Source organism: Sorex fumeus, unplaced genomic scaffold (genome assembly GCF_029834395.1).
Source record: "Sorex fumeus unplaced genomic scaffold, SorFum_2.1 ptg000021l, whole genome shotgun sequence".
Classification (NCBI taxonomy): Eukaryota; Metazoa; Chordata; class Mammalia; order Eulipotyphla; family Soricidae; genus Sorex; species Sorex fumeus.
Window position 1 is genome coordinate 5,512,996 of NW_026606078.1, and position 16,999 is coordinate 5,529,994.

Below are 16,999 nucleotides of genomic sequence, written 5' to 3' on the forward strand. Positions count from 1 at the left end.
TACCAGGGATTGAACCCTGGTGGGCCAAGTGCAAGACGAATGCCCTACCCACTGTACTACTGCTCCAGCCCCAAGATTTCAATTTTAGAACCGTTCTAAGGACCTGGAGAAATGAACAGTGCAGTAGCTTAGAATGCCTGCCTGGAAATCATATGGTTGCAAGGTCAAATTCCCAGTTGTCTCAACATGTGCTAAGTGCAATCCTGACAGCTCAGCAACTTGAACTTGGCATTTCTGCTGTATCCCTAGCAAAAAATGTAAAGTCTGGGTATACCACATTCGGAAATGTTTAAGCACCGGAAATATTTAAGCACAGGAAAGAGGTGTAAATATCAGTGAGAATCACTGAAAAATGTGAGCACCATCACTAGGAAGTATGACAGCTCAGTAAGTAAATGTGTGGACATTAAAGCAACCCCAATACACACAGCCATAGTTTTTGTACCCTACTCAAGAGTATGGTATCTGGTCAGTACATGTACAAGCACTGTATAATCAAAGCAATACAAATCAAAACAAGAATAAAAAGGAAAAAAAAAAATGCAAACCTTGATGAGCACTGAGACCAAGGTGCAAACACAGCAATCTGAATTTCAAACTTCAGTGCGCACAACAGCATAATATAAAAAAAATGAGTACTAAAGCCAGGTTTGTTTCACCACCATAACCATTGACAAAAGGAGCGAATGATAATCTTTTTGTTTTTGTTTTTTTGCTTTTTGGATCACACCCAGAGATGCTCAGGGGTTACTCCTGGCTCTGCACTCAGGAATGACTCCTGGCGATGCTCAGGGGACCATATGGGATGCCAGGGATCAAACTTGCCTTGGCAGCGTGCAAGGCAACCGCCCTCTCCACTGTGCTATCACTCTGGCTCCGGGAATGGGAATTTAAAAAAAAAAAAAAAGAGGACTGAAGAAAAACATGCAGGAGCCCCAGGTTAGAATTCCAGACCCATGGGGAAGGGAGAGGAGATGGTGAGAGGGGGAGAAGCTGGGTGAGGGAGAGGTAGAAGGAGGTTTTTAAAGACGATTAAAAGGAGAAATAGTTTTAAAGTTAACAACAATTCCAAAATCATTCTTACCTTGTTTTAATATAGCATCAGGTTTTGGTGCAGTATCACTAGTAATTTCATGGACATCTTTTCTTGGTACTGAAGTACTACATTTTTTAATTTTAAAGAAAAAAATATGAAAATTAGTAGGAGAGCTTAATTTGAGGTACAAAGTTCAACTACACATAGAGAAAAGATGAGAATATGGGAACACTTGTAACTGTAACAAAAGAAAATACACACAGGATTTCAAGACCCCCAAAAATAAACTAGGCAGGATATTAAATTACCATCTGCAAAAGTATTCCACTTTAACATAACGTATGTATTATAAACTACAAGGTGATCTCAAAAAATCAAAGAATCCCTGCTAATACGAAAACAAACAAAAAACCAAACCTGAAATAACGATTGGGTAGGCAGAATATATCAATCAATAATAAAACTGATTTCATACAGTAAGAATTTGCCATTATCTTGGGATAATCACCAATCATTAGTATATTGGTTCAGAAATACAGGACAGCAAGTAGGGTGCTTGCCTTGCACACAGCCAACTGGGTTCAATCCCCAACATGTCATATATGGGTTCCCTAAGCCTACCATGAGTGATCCCCGACCAAAGAGCCAGAAGTAAGCCCTGATCACTGCTGGATGTGGCCCCAAAGCAAAACCAAATGAAAAAGAAAGAACTACATTAGACACTGAAAGTTTTTTAAAACAAAACAAAAAAAACTTAAAAAGAAGTTTTGGGCCACACCTCGTGCTACTCAGCAGTTCTTTCTGATCTGCACTCAGGAGTAATTACTAATAATGCTCAGGGCACCTGTATGCAGTATTTGAGATTAAAGTGGAATAAGCCATGGCAAGACAACTGCCTTACCTCCTGAGTTATCTTTTCACCCCCAATGCCAATTTAGAATTTAAATGTTTGGACCAGAGAGATTGTCCATAGGGTTAGAGTGCTGGCCTTACATGCTGCTAACCTAGATTCAATCCCCAACACTTCATGTACTTCCCAGATTCCTGCCAGAAATGTTCCTTGAACATGACCAAACATGGGCCAAGAAAAAAAAAATTTAATTTAAATGTTTCTCAATTTAAAAAATGAGGTCCTGTGCAAATTCACAAAACAATTTTTTAATTTAATGAGTATGTACTTAATTCATTACAAAACAAATATTAATATGCAATTTGTCTTCCATGCAATTCTCCGATCATGAGGAAGGGATCAGAGGCAAGCAAATAGGAGAGGTCCTATCATATGTATCACATATAGTTCCTACTAATCAGCTTTTCAACATTAGTTTTGTATCAAAAGATCCAACTTTAACATTTTTCTCTCTAAAAAAATTATTTTATTAAAGTACCACGAATTACAACACTATTCATAGTTGGGTCTTTGACACACAATGTTCCATCACCAATCCAACCACCGGTGTCAACTTCCCTCTACCAATGTTCCCAGATTTCCTCTTCTACCCCCACAACCTAGGCCCAGTTTGCCATCTTGTTCCCCCCTCACCCCCTCAGCCTCTCCTTTTCAAGTAGGATTCATTTCCACTGACACTGAATGGAGAGAGGAGGTCACCTATGGGACAGATAATTTAATACTCTGACCCAAGAAGCAGCACTGCTAGGGCTAGGCAAGTGCCAGGTGGCATCACAGTCGTATCTCGTGGTGCTGGGATTAAGCAGTGCTTGGAATTTATTTATTTAATCATTTATTTATTTTTTGCGTCACACCCAGCGATGCACAGGGGTTACTCCTGGCTCTGCGCTCAGGAATTACCCCTGGCAGTGCTAGGGGACCATATGGGATGCTGGGAATTGAACCCGGGTCGGCCGCGTGCAAGGCAAACGCCCTACCCGCTGTGCTATTGCTCCAGCCCCAGTGCTGGGAATTTAACTCAGCAAGTAGAGCTTGCTAGGCAAGTGCTCTGCTCCCACCTTTTGAGACTGCTCATTTGTTTCGCTTTACTTAGATTTGGTGTTTAGGCTACCCCCACCACCATGTTCAATCAGAGGCTATTCCCAGCTTGATGCCTAGGGATCACTCCCAGTGGTGTTCAGGGAAGTGTGTAGTGCCAGGGATTAAACATGGACAGTCTACAGGAAAAGTAGTCATTGAGCTGTCTGGCCCAAGTATTTTAAAATCACTTTCAGAATTGGAAAACCTAAACACCAAACCTTACAATGTTATTCTTTTAATATATTTGCCCAATAAGGTTCAACATACCTCATCTGGTCACACAATTCTGTAGGGATACAGAAAACTACTACCCTTCATGATGTAAAAATAATCATACTTTGAAACTTCTACATGAAAAAAAAGTCTAAGCGTCTAAGGTCACTGAAATAAAATACACCACCTAACATCCTGATTTGAAAAAAAAAAAGAAGATTTCCCATACCACATGATTTATACTCACAATTTGCCATCTTTGAAAGAACGAACAAGAATATTGTCTTTTTTGACAGCAATTTCATCACTACAATCAGGACAAACAACCTTTAAAGAAAAGCATTAAATTATTATAACTAAAAGCAACTTTTAAAATAGTTATGTATCTGCTATCTAAATTCTTTAAAAATCAGTTCCACGTTAAAGTTTCAAAACTAATTTTAATTTGCAGATAAACAAGTAAACTTACACAGAAACATACAAGACTGCAGGGGGCGGGGAGGAGGAAATGACACAGAGGTAAGTTTGGGGCAGCTCCCTTCCCAGCAGTGCCTGGGGGCTAATGCACTCCAAATATTAGTCCCAGTAGTTTGGGCCTGACAGGTTATTGATTAGGCCTAATGATACAGTGCTGTTTGGGCCTACCCACTATACCTGACAGTGTTTAGTTGGTCATGCAGCACTGGTGACTGAAATAGGGAATTTGTGCATGCAAGGCATGTGCTCCTGTCCTCAGAGCTATCTCCAAGGACCATATGCAGAAGTAATTTTAAATTTATGTCCTATGTTCTTCCAAACTCTCTGGATTACGAACACTGCTTTCTGGCACTGTTGTAAGAGTAGTATGGCTATGAATATATTGAGATTGTGGTTCACGTTCTAGTCAGAAACAAAAAGTTACAATAAAAGTAGAATAGGGTGTATACATCAGTGTTTCTCAACTTCTTTCCAACCATGGCCTACTTCTGACTTTGCTTTGTGGCTCACTCCCCCTCGCTGACTGGCTACACTCCAATCTTATTCCATGCCAACCTTGTTCTATGTTCCATTTATACAATTTCCACCTGTGGTCCTTTGGGAATACCCAGAAAACACATGAAGCCCATATTGCCCCTGGTCAAGAAATGCTGGACTATATCATGACCAACAGAGACTGGGATTAGGCAAGAAAACATTAACCAAAGCATTTCCTAAAATGACAGAAATGGGGTTCTCTTTAGTATTTACATTTGAATATATACTTTAACACATATCAAAATTTGTTTAGAAAATGTTCACTTTTAGGTTGCGTAGTATTATAAAGAAATACATTTTTACTTATTTTTTTATAAAAATATACACAGAGAGCAAGCACAAGGAAGATGCTGAAAAAACAACATTTAAAGTTTGTTTAGAGAAGAAATGGTGTAGGAATTAAAAATGAAGCTTTGTGAACCATAAAAACTAAAATCTCGGGGGTATGGTGCTGCCAGCAGGTCAATCTGTACCTGTGAGGTGAGTGCATCAGCAGCCTAATGGCGCCTTCAGACTTCCAGATACCCCAAACTTGCTGCTGTGCCTTTGGCCAGACCCCAAAAATTTGGGGCAAAGTTTACTAAGAAAGTAAACAGCCACTGGACAGTCAGGTCTGGGCCCCCAGTGACGAGACACGCAGGGCCTCATGGGACAGGGGTGGAGCTGGGCCTGTCCTCCCCACCCCAACGAGACCCCAAGTCATCGCCCACAAACGGCCTCTCTGGCTCCTGATCAAGCTGCTTAACGGCTATGATCCCAGAGACTCAGAAACAAATCTCGAAATCCAGTGGCTTTAGGCAGAAATGCATCTGAACCCCACAGTACATTACTGTCACCGGGCCACCCCAGGGAGGAAAGGGTGTTATCACTCCGCCTGCTCCCCCTTGGCGGCTCGGTGGCCATCATCCTCCAGAGGCCATTGGACAGTCAGGCTTGGACCCACAGTGATGAAACTTGTTGGGCCTCACGGGATGGGGTGGGGGGGGGGGGGGAGCCGGGCCTGTCCTCCCCACCCCAACGAGATCCCAAGTCATCGCCCACGAACGGCCTCTCTGGCTCCTGATCAAGCTGCTTAATGGCCATGATCCCAGAGACTCAGAAACAAATCTCAAAACCCAGCAGCTTTTGGCAGAAATGCCTCTGGACCCCGCAGTAGGTTACTGTCGCCGGGCCACCCCAGGGGGAAAAGGGTGTTGTCCCTCCACCTGCTCCCCCTTGGCGGCTCAGTGGCCGTCATCCTCCAGAGGCCATTGGACAGTCAGGTCTGGGCCCGCAGTGACAAGACATTTTGGGCCTCACGGGATGGGGGAGGAGCCGGGCCCGTCCTCTCCACCCCAATGAGACCCCAAGTCATCGCCCACGAATGGCCTCTCTGGCTCCTGATCAAGCTGCTTAACGGCCACGATCCCAGAGACTCAGAAACAAATCTAGAAGCTCAGCGGCTTTTTGCAGAAATCCCTCCAGATTTTAGTGTTAAAATTTCGGAATTTCAAAATCACATGGCCCTACTGCAGCCACGCAATGTCATATGTTATTCATAACCAGCAATAGAACACAAATTGTCTACTGTTGCCTTTCTAGCAGATCTGAGTGTTGGGGTAAATCTCAAATAATAATGGTGGGTCTGGAGTCAAAATATTGAATGTGATTAAAGTAGAGAGAGAGTAATGTGGAAATCATCTGCCCCACAGGTAGGGGGAGGGAGTGGGATGGGGGCATACTGGGGTTTTTGGTGGTGGAGAATGGGCACTGGTGAAGGTGCGGGTGTTTCATTATATGACCGAGACTTAGACCCGAAAGCTTTGTAACTGCTCTCATGGTGATTCAATAAATAAAATTATAAAAAAAAAAAAAAAAACCAAAAACTAAAATCTCCTCTTAAAATGGGAGCAAAGAGGGCTGAAGTGATAGTACAGTAAGTAGGGTATTTGTCTTAAATGTGGCAGGCCCTGGTTTGATCCCCAGCATCCCATATTGTTCCCCGAGCACCGCCGGGAGTAATTCCTAAGCACAGAGCTGCCAAGAGGAAGCCCTGAGCATTGCTGGGTATGATTCCTCCCACACACACATTAAAAAAGGGGGGGAGTAAAGAGCACTGATTTTTAGACTCAATTAAAATTAAATACTATTTTTGCTACTAAGTAGCTTTAGCACAGTGTCTAGCTAGGGTGAATATTCAACAGCAAGGTAGTTATTTTTATAACTTAAATTTTTCCTTTGTTGACAAATTCTTTTCCTAAAATTTATTGTTTATAAAGCTAGTTCATAGAATAGAAACAAGTTATTATTACATGATTATGTCAAGATTATGTGATTCAAAACCCAACTGCATAGATACTTTTTTTAAAATTCAGTTTTGGTGCCACACCTGGCAGTACTGCTCAGGAGCTACTCCTGTCTCTGAGCTCAGGGTCACTACTGATGCTGCTCAAGAGAAAAGGCGGCGCCAACAATTGAACCCAGGCCTCAACTACATGCAAAGCATGCACCAACTCCATTGAAACATCTTTCTGGCACTCAGTTTCATACTTTTTCTTTTTCTTTTTTGCTTTTTCGGTCACACCTGGCAATGCACAAAGGTTATGTCTGGCTCTGCACTCAGGAATTACTCCTGGCGGTGCTCATGGAATTACACCTACCTGCTGTGCTACCACTCCAGCCCCTCAATTTCATACATTTTACAAAATACATTTATAGTTGTCTAAAAACCATAATTTAGGATGAGGAGAGAATACATCATATCAATAATTCAAAGATTTTTTTAAAATAACAAAATGGTAAACATAATTATCAGAAATTTTTAAATAGTTTTCTCATCATTAAAGAAACTATTATAGTGAGGACATATGAATACTGAAAAACTAACTGAAAATTGAATGGTCACCTTGTGGAATAAGACACAAAACTTTTTTTTTTGCTTTTTGGGTCACACCCGGCAATGCACAGGGGTTACTCCTGGCTCTGCACTCAGGAGTTACTCCTGGCGGTGCTCAGGGGACCATATGGGATGCTGGGAATCGAACCCGGGTTGGTCGCGTGCAAGGCAAACGCCCTACCCGCTGTACTATCTCTCCAGCCCCAAGACACAAAACTTTTAAAAAACATAATTTCAAAGTAATTTGTTGGTTTTTGTTTTTGTACCACATCCGGCAATGGTCAGGGGTTACTCCTGGCTCTGCACTCAGGAATTCTTCTGGTGGTGTTCTGGGGACCATATGGGATACCAGGGATCAAATCTGGGTTGACCACATTCAAGGCAAGCGTCCTTCTGATTGTACCATTTCTTCAACCCGCAATAGAAATTCTTAAAAAGAATATTAGTGGATTTTTTTAAAGGGGTGTGACATCCCAAGCAGGGGCCATGGGGCCCTTCCTAGGGATACAGTGCTAAGATTAATCTCAGTGTTATGCAGTGAAAAAATTTATCACATAACTTGACACTGAAGTATTTAACTTACTGCTGACCAAAACCCTGACAATTTTAAGTCACTGTCACTGCCATTCCATTATTCATTGATTTGCTGGAGCAGGAACCAGAACGTCTGCATTTGTCCTAGCCCTGAGATTTTAGCAGCCTCTCCTTACTCATCCTTCCCAATGGTGCCACATTGGAGGCTCTTTCACGGTCAGGGGAATGAGACACATCATTGTTACTGTTTTTTGGCATATCAAATACGCCACGGGAGCTAGCCAGGCTCTGCTGTGCAGGGACAATTTATGTAGCCTTTCAAATTCTCCAAACATAGAGCTTCCCAAATTTGTTCTGCTGCCTTTTCAAGGGGAAAAAAAGGGTGGGTGGGTGGAGAGACAATTCAGCTAGTAAGTCCTTGCATATGGCTAACCTGAGTTCAACCCCCAGAATCTCATATGGTCCCATGAGCACTTCAAGGAGTAATTCGTGAGTGAAGGAGTCGGGAGCAACCATTGAGCATTGCCAGGTGTGACCCAAAACCCAAAGTAGCAAAAAGTGTAAGAAGAAAAATCACTCAGTGACCCACTAGAAATCTACCTTAAGTAAACAACCAAAAAAACAAAAACAAAACAACTGCACATAAGGCTACTAATGTGCCCCCCACCCCCACCCCCTGCAATTGTCCCAGTGTTTGCAAAACACTGCTCTAATTCAGAAATCTCCAAATCCTTTTGAAGTTCTTAGTACAAACCTTGCACTTACTACTAGGTATAAAATGTTGGTTGTGGATAATGTGGAAGGACAAAGACACCATAAAATATTCATTGCTATTGAAACAAAATTTTCTCATTAGTTTTCATCATAATTAAATTTATTTAATGTATTGGGTACTACCTCTGTGCAAAACACTAAACTAAGTACAAGAAATAAAAAACATGAAGCGAGGGAACAACAAGATATTATGTGTTCCTGCTCAGAGGGCTGGAACACATAATTTGCATGCTGGTACCCAAGGTTCAATCACAGGTACCAAATGATTCCCTTCCCTTCAGGATTTCTGAGAACAACTCCAGAGCACCAAACTAAACACCAGAAGGCATACAACAAAACAAGACAAAATAATTTTGCTAAAAGACCATGACAGAATTTGTAGACACAGTGGAAAAGTTTCTGTTTTTCTTTTGCATGGAAGATTTAGAGATATTTGGACTTTGCATTACAAATTTTCTACCAGAACAGAGCAATAAAATAACTTCCATAGGTCTAGCCTCTACAATAATCATGACTGTCTTTTTTGAATGCTTTTTTTGTATCCAAAGACAAAACACTCTTCTCTCTTAAGTCTTAAATGCCAGTCTCATGTCTTGAGGATAGAACTGAAGTCACAGACCAATCTTAAAGTGATCTGGATAATGTTAAAATGATTTTTCCCACTGTGTACTGTCAGATGCCACTAGCAAGATATCAACTGCTTTCCTCATGAATTGACATAGGTGAAAATTAATGTTCCTTAATATTTAAGGTACTCACCAATGCAGGAAACCAGAGTGCTTTCTTTTTATCCAAACTAACATAATCTACACATACAACTTTTCCTAGTAGTTCGTCAATCTGTTTCCTATCATCCTCATCTTCATCACTGGAGGATGATGAAGATTCTTCCTCTGGTCTATAAAGGAAAAAAAAAAAGAGTATTTCCATTTATCTTTACCAAAAGGATACTAAAAAGTTGATGAATATGGATATTCTAGAAATCCCATTTCCTTAAACCAGCAAAACAATTAATTAGAAGTTATTACAAGAAAGCAAATAATTTTCCTAAAAATTCTTGGGTTCATTTTGTGTAATTTAAAAGACTATAAGCAATATTAAAAAGTAAACATCAGTCTCAAATTCTCAAAATTCAAATTCTCAAAATGTTGAAGGCCCAGATTAAACACACAAAATTACTCTATATTATTTATCTCATTCACTCTCAGATTCAAGTTTTAAAGATAATAATTTTACATTTCCAGTACAAAGTTGATTTTTAAAAGGAAAGGCAGATCTTAACTGGGAATCAGTATGGGGAAAGGAGACACTCTTTTGAGATCACCAATGCTATCCTTTTTTATTTTTTGTTTTTGGCCTACACCTGGTGATGCTTAGTGGTTACCCCTAGCTCTACATTCAGGCATTACTCCTGAAGTGCTCAAGGGACCATATCGGATGTAAGGGATCAATTCTAGGGATCAATGTGGCAAACGCCTTACCCACTGTACTATCATTCCAGCCCCAACCAATGCTATCTTTTATAATAATAGACACAAACCAAGTACTGAGAAAATGTTCAATATGATCTTTCATATTATGTTAAAGTCATTTCAATAATAGACTATATATATTAGATGAATAAATTATATGGATAGCAAATGCCAGTAGAAAAAGAAACTACTGAAAACCATCCAATTGATGACAGAGGGAGTATAATTAAAAGCTAGAAGTAAATAACAATTTTCACAAACTTTCTTCTCTCAAACTACATTTTCCTAACTCCACTTCCATTTCATTGTAATAAGCAAAATAAAATAAATTACTTTGTGCTTGCCAAGAGGGCAGGCTTGGGCTGGCGGGAAGAAAACTGGGGGACAATGGTAGAAGGAAGGTCACACTGGTAGTGAGACTGGCGTTGGTACTTTTTCCAAAGGGATGACAATGTTAGCCTTTTATGTTTATATATTTCAGGATAAGTATGAACAAAGTTATTACATCATCAAGCATTCTAGAACAAATGATTAATATTACTATTTGATTTTAATAGCAAACCACATCATTTAAAAGTTGATCATGGTTAAAGTATATTATCAACGTTTATTCCTGAATGACACATATAGCATTTTAAGTCCCTACTTATAAAGTAGGTAACAGGAAAAAAACAAACATTTCTTCACATTAGCAAATCACAAAACCTTATCTAGACATATAGCTTGGAATAGTAATGACAGACTTCATCTGATTTTACTCAAATTAGTAGAACTCCTCAAGGAGAAAAATTTATCTCTTCACTTAGTAGAATAACACTAGTTTGTCATTTCCAGCTGCCACAGGGAGTTTAGGATTACTGGGTTACTCCCATCACAGTGCTCCTATTCCTCTGTGTTTACTTGCAACTTCTTTCTTTGTGCTCTGCTTCCCCAACCTTTATCTCCTAATCAGACTGTTAACTTTGAAATATTGTTTTTCTCTTCTTAAGTCCTTTGCATACTTAATTCAGAGCAATGTCCTTTTTGTACAGACATAGGAAGACAGTTAATGCTATGCTTTTGTAACTTGGGAGTTTATTGACTCCAAATCATATTCACTCTTGGGCATCTGTTCTCTCAACGTAAGCCTCGGTTGTCCTTAGTTCCTAACACTCCAAAAGCAGGGTCTCAATTAGGGACTGGATGGACCCAGGGTAAGCTGTGAGCTACTGTGGCATCGAAATGGGCCTGGCCAAAGTGCCATAATACTTAACTATAAGAGCATGGTCATGGACAAATTCTGTCACGATCCAAAAAGTACAACTGGATAGGACCCTGCTAGGGTTAGGAAAGATTAATCTGGCCTGAGCACTGTAGTCTGAGATCTATAGTGAGATGTCCCCAGTATAGCCACCCCACAAGATCAATGTATCTCCTACCATGTCCATACAAAATAACTAATATTAAGAAGTAGTATTAAGATGCTAATTAAGATGTTAATTAGGTTATTAAACTAAGGAGAGGAGAAACACCCCTGCGTGATATTTCCCTCCCTTGAGCCTGATGGGCGATCAGGAAGGGCATTTGATATGTTGATTGTGCCACCAGATGGGGTGTGGTGTCTACCCCCAATGCTGGGGAGCTGATGAGCAGGGCAGCAAGATGGACCGCAGAGAGACTAGCAAGGGGGACAGAGGGAGAAGAATGTAGGGGAAGAATGCAGGAGCAGGTGCATGGAGAGACCAGAGATGAGGGCAGAGAGATGGAGTGTGGAGAGATGAGCGGGAGTGACAGGAGGAGAGGGGAACGAGGGGCAGTGTGAGAATAGAATGGGAAGCTTAGTGAGACTGGAACAGGAGCATGGGAGAATGGAATAAATGCAACTGATCACCAACCTGCCAGGCGGCCTCATTTCCTCCTTCTTCTGCCCATGGCATCGGCCATCCAGGGTGGGCGAGTGGCCCAAGACCACCAAAGGCAGGTGACAATGGAGAGCTGCCAGGGCTTTCCCTAGCCTCCAGGAGATTACACAACTAATTACCATAAAAATCAACCACTAATAATAGTTACTGGTGGCTGCTTTTTTTTTTTTAAAAGTAGTCACAGAAGACTCACTCAGGAAGGGTTTTAAGGACACCCTCTTTATTATTACCATTACCATTAGCAAGACAGAAAGTCACAATGTCACAGATATCATATATTAAATCTGTAGAAGAATTATGAGAAGACTCGGACTTTGGCTAATTAATGCATCTGAATCTTTATAAAATTCTAAATTCTTAAGATTTAACAAGTATAAGATTTCAAACATCAGAGGAGTTCATGCCCAATTCAATCTAGTTTAATCAATGGCTGAATAAATAACAGTACTCCTACATTAAATAAAAAAAAAAAGATTTCAAACACCAAAAGTTATATTTATTATCATTCATATAATATGGCATGTCTCTAGTTAGCACTATAGCACTGTCCCCTATCATTCATCAATTTGCTCAAGTGGGCACCATTAATGCCTCCATTGTTAGACTTGTTACTGTTTTTGGCATATCGAATACACTATGGGGAGCTTGCCAGGCTCCGCCATGCGAGCGGGATACTCTCGGTAGCTTGCAGGACTCTCGAGAGAGAGGCGGAGGAATGAAACCCGGGTCGGCCGCATGCAAGGCAAATGCCCTACCCACTGTGCTATCAGTCCAGCCCAATATCTCTAGTTATTACATATAAATAAAAAATACACATTATATAGCCTGACAGGCTGAATATTTATCTATGTTGGATATTAACTGTCAAATCTCAGATACTACAAATGTTCCCTTGAACACTGCCAGGAGTCACTCCTGAGCACAGTCAGGAATAGCCCCTGAATACTTCTGATAGTGTCTCCGGTGGCGGGGGAGGGGAAATGTTTTTGATCAGGTTATACACTGATTTTAATAAAAAGGAAAGAGGGGAATAACTTGCTTTAAACAAATTAAAGTAGGGGCCAGAGAGATAGTACAGTGGATAAGCCATGTGACTTGCACACAGCCTACCCAATTTCAATTTCTACCATTCCTGAGCCTGATCAGGAGTGATACCTGAAGTATAGAGCCAGAGGCAAGCCCCTAGCACTGCCATCAGGTATGGTCAAAAAACTTAAAAGACAAAAAAAATCTGAAAGATGGTCATTAAAAGATAACTGAGGAGGCTGGAGTGATCATACAGAGGGTTGGGCACTGCACGCAGCTGACCCAAGTTTGATCCCTGGCACCCCATATGGTGATCCAAACCTCAACCTACCAGGAATGGTTCCAGAGCATAGAGCCAGGTAAGCTCTGAGAACCACTGGTTGTGTCTCAAAAACAGAGGGAAGGAAGGAAAGAGGGAAGGAAAGAAGAAGGTTGGTTGAAGATACATAAATCAACTAACAATGAACATTATCTCTTGGCCGTGAGCAAGACCACAACTGTAAGTAAGGATAAACAAAAACCAGTATTATTGAAGAATTAGTCTTAGTTTCTTATTTTTTAATTGAATCACCACGAGATACAAAGTTAAAATTGTCAGGGCTGTAGTGATAGTACAGAAGGCAGGGCATTTGCCTTGCACATGGCTGACCCAGATTCGATCCCTAGCATCCCATATTGTCCCCAAGTACTGCCAGGAGTGATTACTGAGTGCAGAGCTAGGAGTAACCACTGAGCATCACCGGGTGTGACCCAAAAATCCAAAAACAAACAAACAAACAAACAAAAAACTAAAGTTATAAAGTTGTTCATGATTGGATTTCAGTCACTAGTTTTCATGTCTTATATAACACTAGTATATATAAACTTATATGCTAGTAACTCTCACCTTTGTGATTTCATACTTCACACATGTACAAAAGAATTCCAATCACAAATCTTTTCTCAACAGGAAAGTCACATCACAATATTTCCTAGTCTTTGGAAAATAACTTGCTCAATTATAACTGCATTTTATTCTCATATTTGAAAAGGACTTTTAATTTAAAAACAGAAAACATTTTCTACTGTTGCTGGACTTTGGGGTGTCAAAGGTAACTCCTGGCACATTGCTCACATAGTACTTAAGGAGACAGGTGGTGCTGGAGATTAAACGGGGCCTCCTACATACAAAGATTACTGCACTAGCCCATTGAACTATCTCCCCAGCTCACAAAACACTTCTTTAACACATTATAGCTTATGTTCATTTTGTATACCAGTCTTTGTGATATAAGTATCTTTTTGTGTGTGATGTGTGATATCAGGAATTAAACCCAGGGCTCTCATACAAGTGAGGCATATGCCCCACCAATGAGCTATAGGCCTGACCCAGATTGTGTTTTAAACTTTTATATTTCTGGATGGCAGTTGTAGAATAATAAAATTTAAAATTATATGCATTTTTCTAAAATAAAATCTCAATTAAAACCTTTCTCTTTAATATATAAAAATGGGAATATATAAATACAAATATAAATACATATACATACAGAAATTTTGTTTTGTTTTGAGACACTCCTGGTAAAACTCAGGGCTTATTTCTAGTTCTGTGCTCAGGGATCACTCCTGGCAGGGGACCATATAGGGTGCTAGGGATCAAATCTGGGTCAGCCTCATGCAAGGCAAGTGCTGTACCTGTTGTACTCCTAAAAGCAAGACAGGTTTTTCTATTAAATACTTCTCTCTGTCTCTCTTGTTTTTTTGGGGGTTTGGGGGAGATACACCCGGTAAGTACTCAGGACTTACCCCTGGGTCTGTGCTCAGGGATCATTCTGGGTTGAGCTCAGGAAAAGATATGTGGCCGGGGACTGAACTCAGGTCAACCATGTGCAAGGCAAGAACCCTACCTGCCATACTATTGCTCCAGCCCCAGAACTTTTCCCATATACAAGTTTTTATTATATAAAAGTGAAACCCTGTCATACATATGCCATATTTCATGAAAATTTTTCCATTTAATACATAGTATTACCTAGTACTTGGATGGAGTTTAAGAATTGGTATTCATTGATTTAAACAAAGAAACAAATAACAATATTAATCTCAATCTTACAGATGAGAAAATTAGGCATAAGACTATCTGCCCAGTGTCACTCAGCAAAGGCATGCCAAAGCAGAACTCAAATCCAAGCCAATCTGCCTCTACAATTCATGCTCTTAAAAACTAAGACATAGTTTAGCCACAAATGAGATCTATAGAATTTGACATCTTTTTTTGGTTTTTGTTCTGGGATAGGTAATACCTACCTTCATGAGTCTGCTGTAAAGCTGAACCTAATATTTCCATAATTTTTCTATCACCAAAATTCAGATACCACTAACTTTAACATCTAATTTTACTGGCTAGAAAGGATCCACTTGCAATGAACTTTTCAAAAATTCAACTCATTTCTTCTTTTGGGGGGATGGAAGGTGGGGAAGGGGCACAGTCTTGGGCAATACCAGGCAATACTCAGGGCTTACTCCAAGTCAAGCTCAGGGAATCATGTGGGGTGCCAAAGTTCCAATCTGGGTTGACTACATGCACGACAAAGGCACTACCCACTGTACTATGGTTTTGGTCCTGAGTTACTTACTTTAATAACTGTCTGCTGGCAGTAACTACCTACCAACTCTTGGATAATATTCTCTTTATTTATTTTCTTAATTTAAGGCCACACCAGGTATTGCTGGAGTCTGCTCCTTGCTCAGTGTTCAGGGATCATTCCCAGTAGTATTTAAGAAACCATATAGTGGCAGGTGTCAAACCACGGGTTTTGTGCATGCAAAGCATGTGCTCCATGCCTTTGAGCTATTGCCCTAGAACTAAATGGTATTATTCTACTAGTACTTATTTATATATTTTAGACATTTTATTAACTTCCCATTGATACAAGAACTTAATTCACATTTAAGCCACCTCCCCTCCATCCTACTGATAAAGTTTTCTCTACTCAGATTCAGTGGTGCTCAGAGGCCACCAGAGCCACCCCAAGGACAGAACTCTGGATCACACACATTCCGTGCAAATGCTCTACCACTTAAGCCATCTTACCCAATCATAATATATGGTATCATAAATAGACATATATACAATTCATTTATCTATATGGTACTGGGATTGATCCTAGAGCATCAAATATGAAAAGCAAATGCTCAATTGCTAAAATATATTCTTGGTCCTTGAATCCTTTATTAAATAAAGACTTCCATTCTTTATTATACTATTATCATCTAGTGTTATTGAAAAGTCTGATGCCATTTATTTCTATTATTTTGCTATGAATTATTTGTCTTTCAAAACAAATTGAAACTAATTTGTTAAATATGCAGAATACATGTTTTGCTTTTTGTGTCACACCCGGTGATGCACAAGGGTTATCCTGGCTCTGCACCCAGGAATTACCCCTGGTAGTGCTCAGGGGACCATATGGGACGCTGGGAATTGAACCCAGGTTGGCCACATGCAAGGCAAATGCCCTACCCGCTGTGCTATCGCCCCAGCCCCAAATATGTAGAATACATGTTAACTTAAAAGCAGTTCCTGCTATCAGAGAGATGAAAAAACACAAAAGAAAAGTAAATACTACAATAAAAAGTAGTAAAATACTTGGTGAATTAGACAAATGCAATGATTTCTAGTGCTCAGAGGACAAGAAAACATCTCCATTTCTAAAGCAAAGAGTGGGAGAGCAAAATGGTTCACACAACGGTAGACACATTTATGCTAAGAATTGAGTGAAACAGTTATCGTAAAATACCAGTATAAAAAAATAGCACAATATAAGGAAAACAAAGAATGTAAACAAGAATGCAAACAAGTGCTATTTTGACTACAGCATCAAGAAATGTAATGTACATACACAGCTATTCAAGTTGGCTGAGCACTCATGCTAAGGAGTCCAAAAGTACTATTAGCTCTGAAATTACCATCAAATCCATTTGGTATTTTGCACATTACAAATTTAAATGGATAGCTATCAAAACAATATTGGAAGAAATTAGTTCAAGTTCAACTAACATTTATGATATGAACTTACATATGATTAGATCTTCTTCCTCTATTTGTTTTCTTTCCTATGACTGGAGTACCAAAGTGTTCAGGGTTGGTGAGTGGGAGCTGGTCTAATGTCTGTGGGTAAGAAC

At 40.0% G+C, this 16,999-nt stretch overlaps 1 protein-coding gene across 5 annotated transcripts in view; it reads right to left on the minus strand.

Moving 5' to 3' along the window:
* ARID4B (AT-rich interaction domain 4B) overlaps nucleotides 1–16,999 on the minus strand; it is a 142,826-nt gene that overhangs the window by 55,912 nt on the left and 69,915 nt on the right. For all 5 annotated transcript variants that reach the window (XM_056113646.1, XM_056113647.1, XM_056113649.1 and 2 more), the window contains exons 7-10: nucleotides 16,894–16,985; nucleotides 9,196–9,334; nucleotides 3,487–3,566; nucleotides 1,085–1,161 (exon numbers count right to left, since the gene is read on the minus strand). In XM_056113646.1, the coding sequence (XP_055969621.1) occupies nucleotides 1,085–1,161; nucleotides 3,487–3,566; nucleotides 9,196–9,334; nucleotides 16,894–16,985 (388 nt within the window). The remainder of the gene's footprint in view (nucleotides 1–1,084; nucleotides 1,162–3,486; nucleotides 3,567–9,195; nucleotides 9,335–16,893; nucleotides 16,986–16,999) is intronic.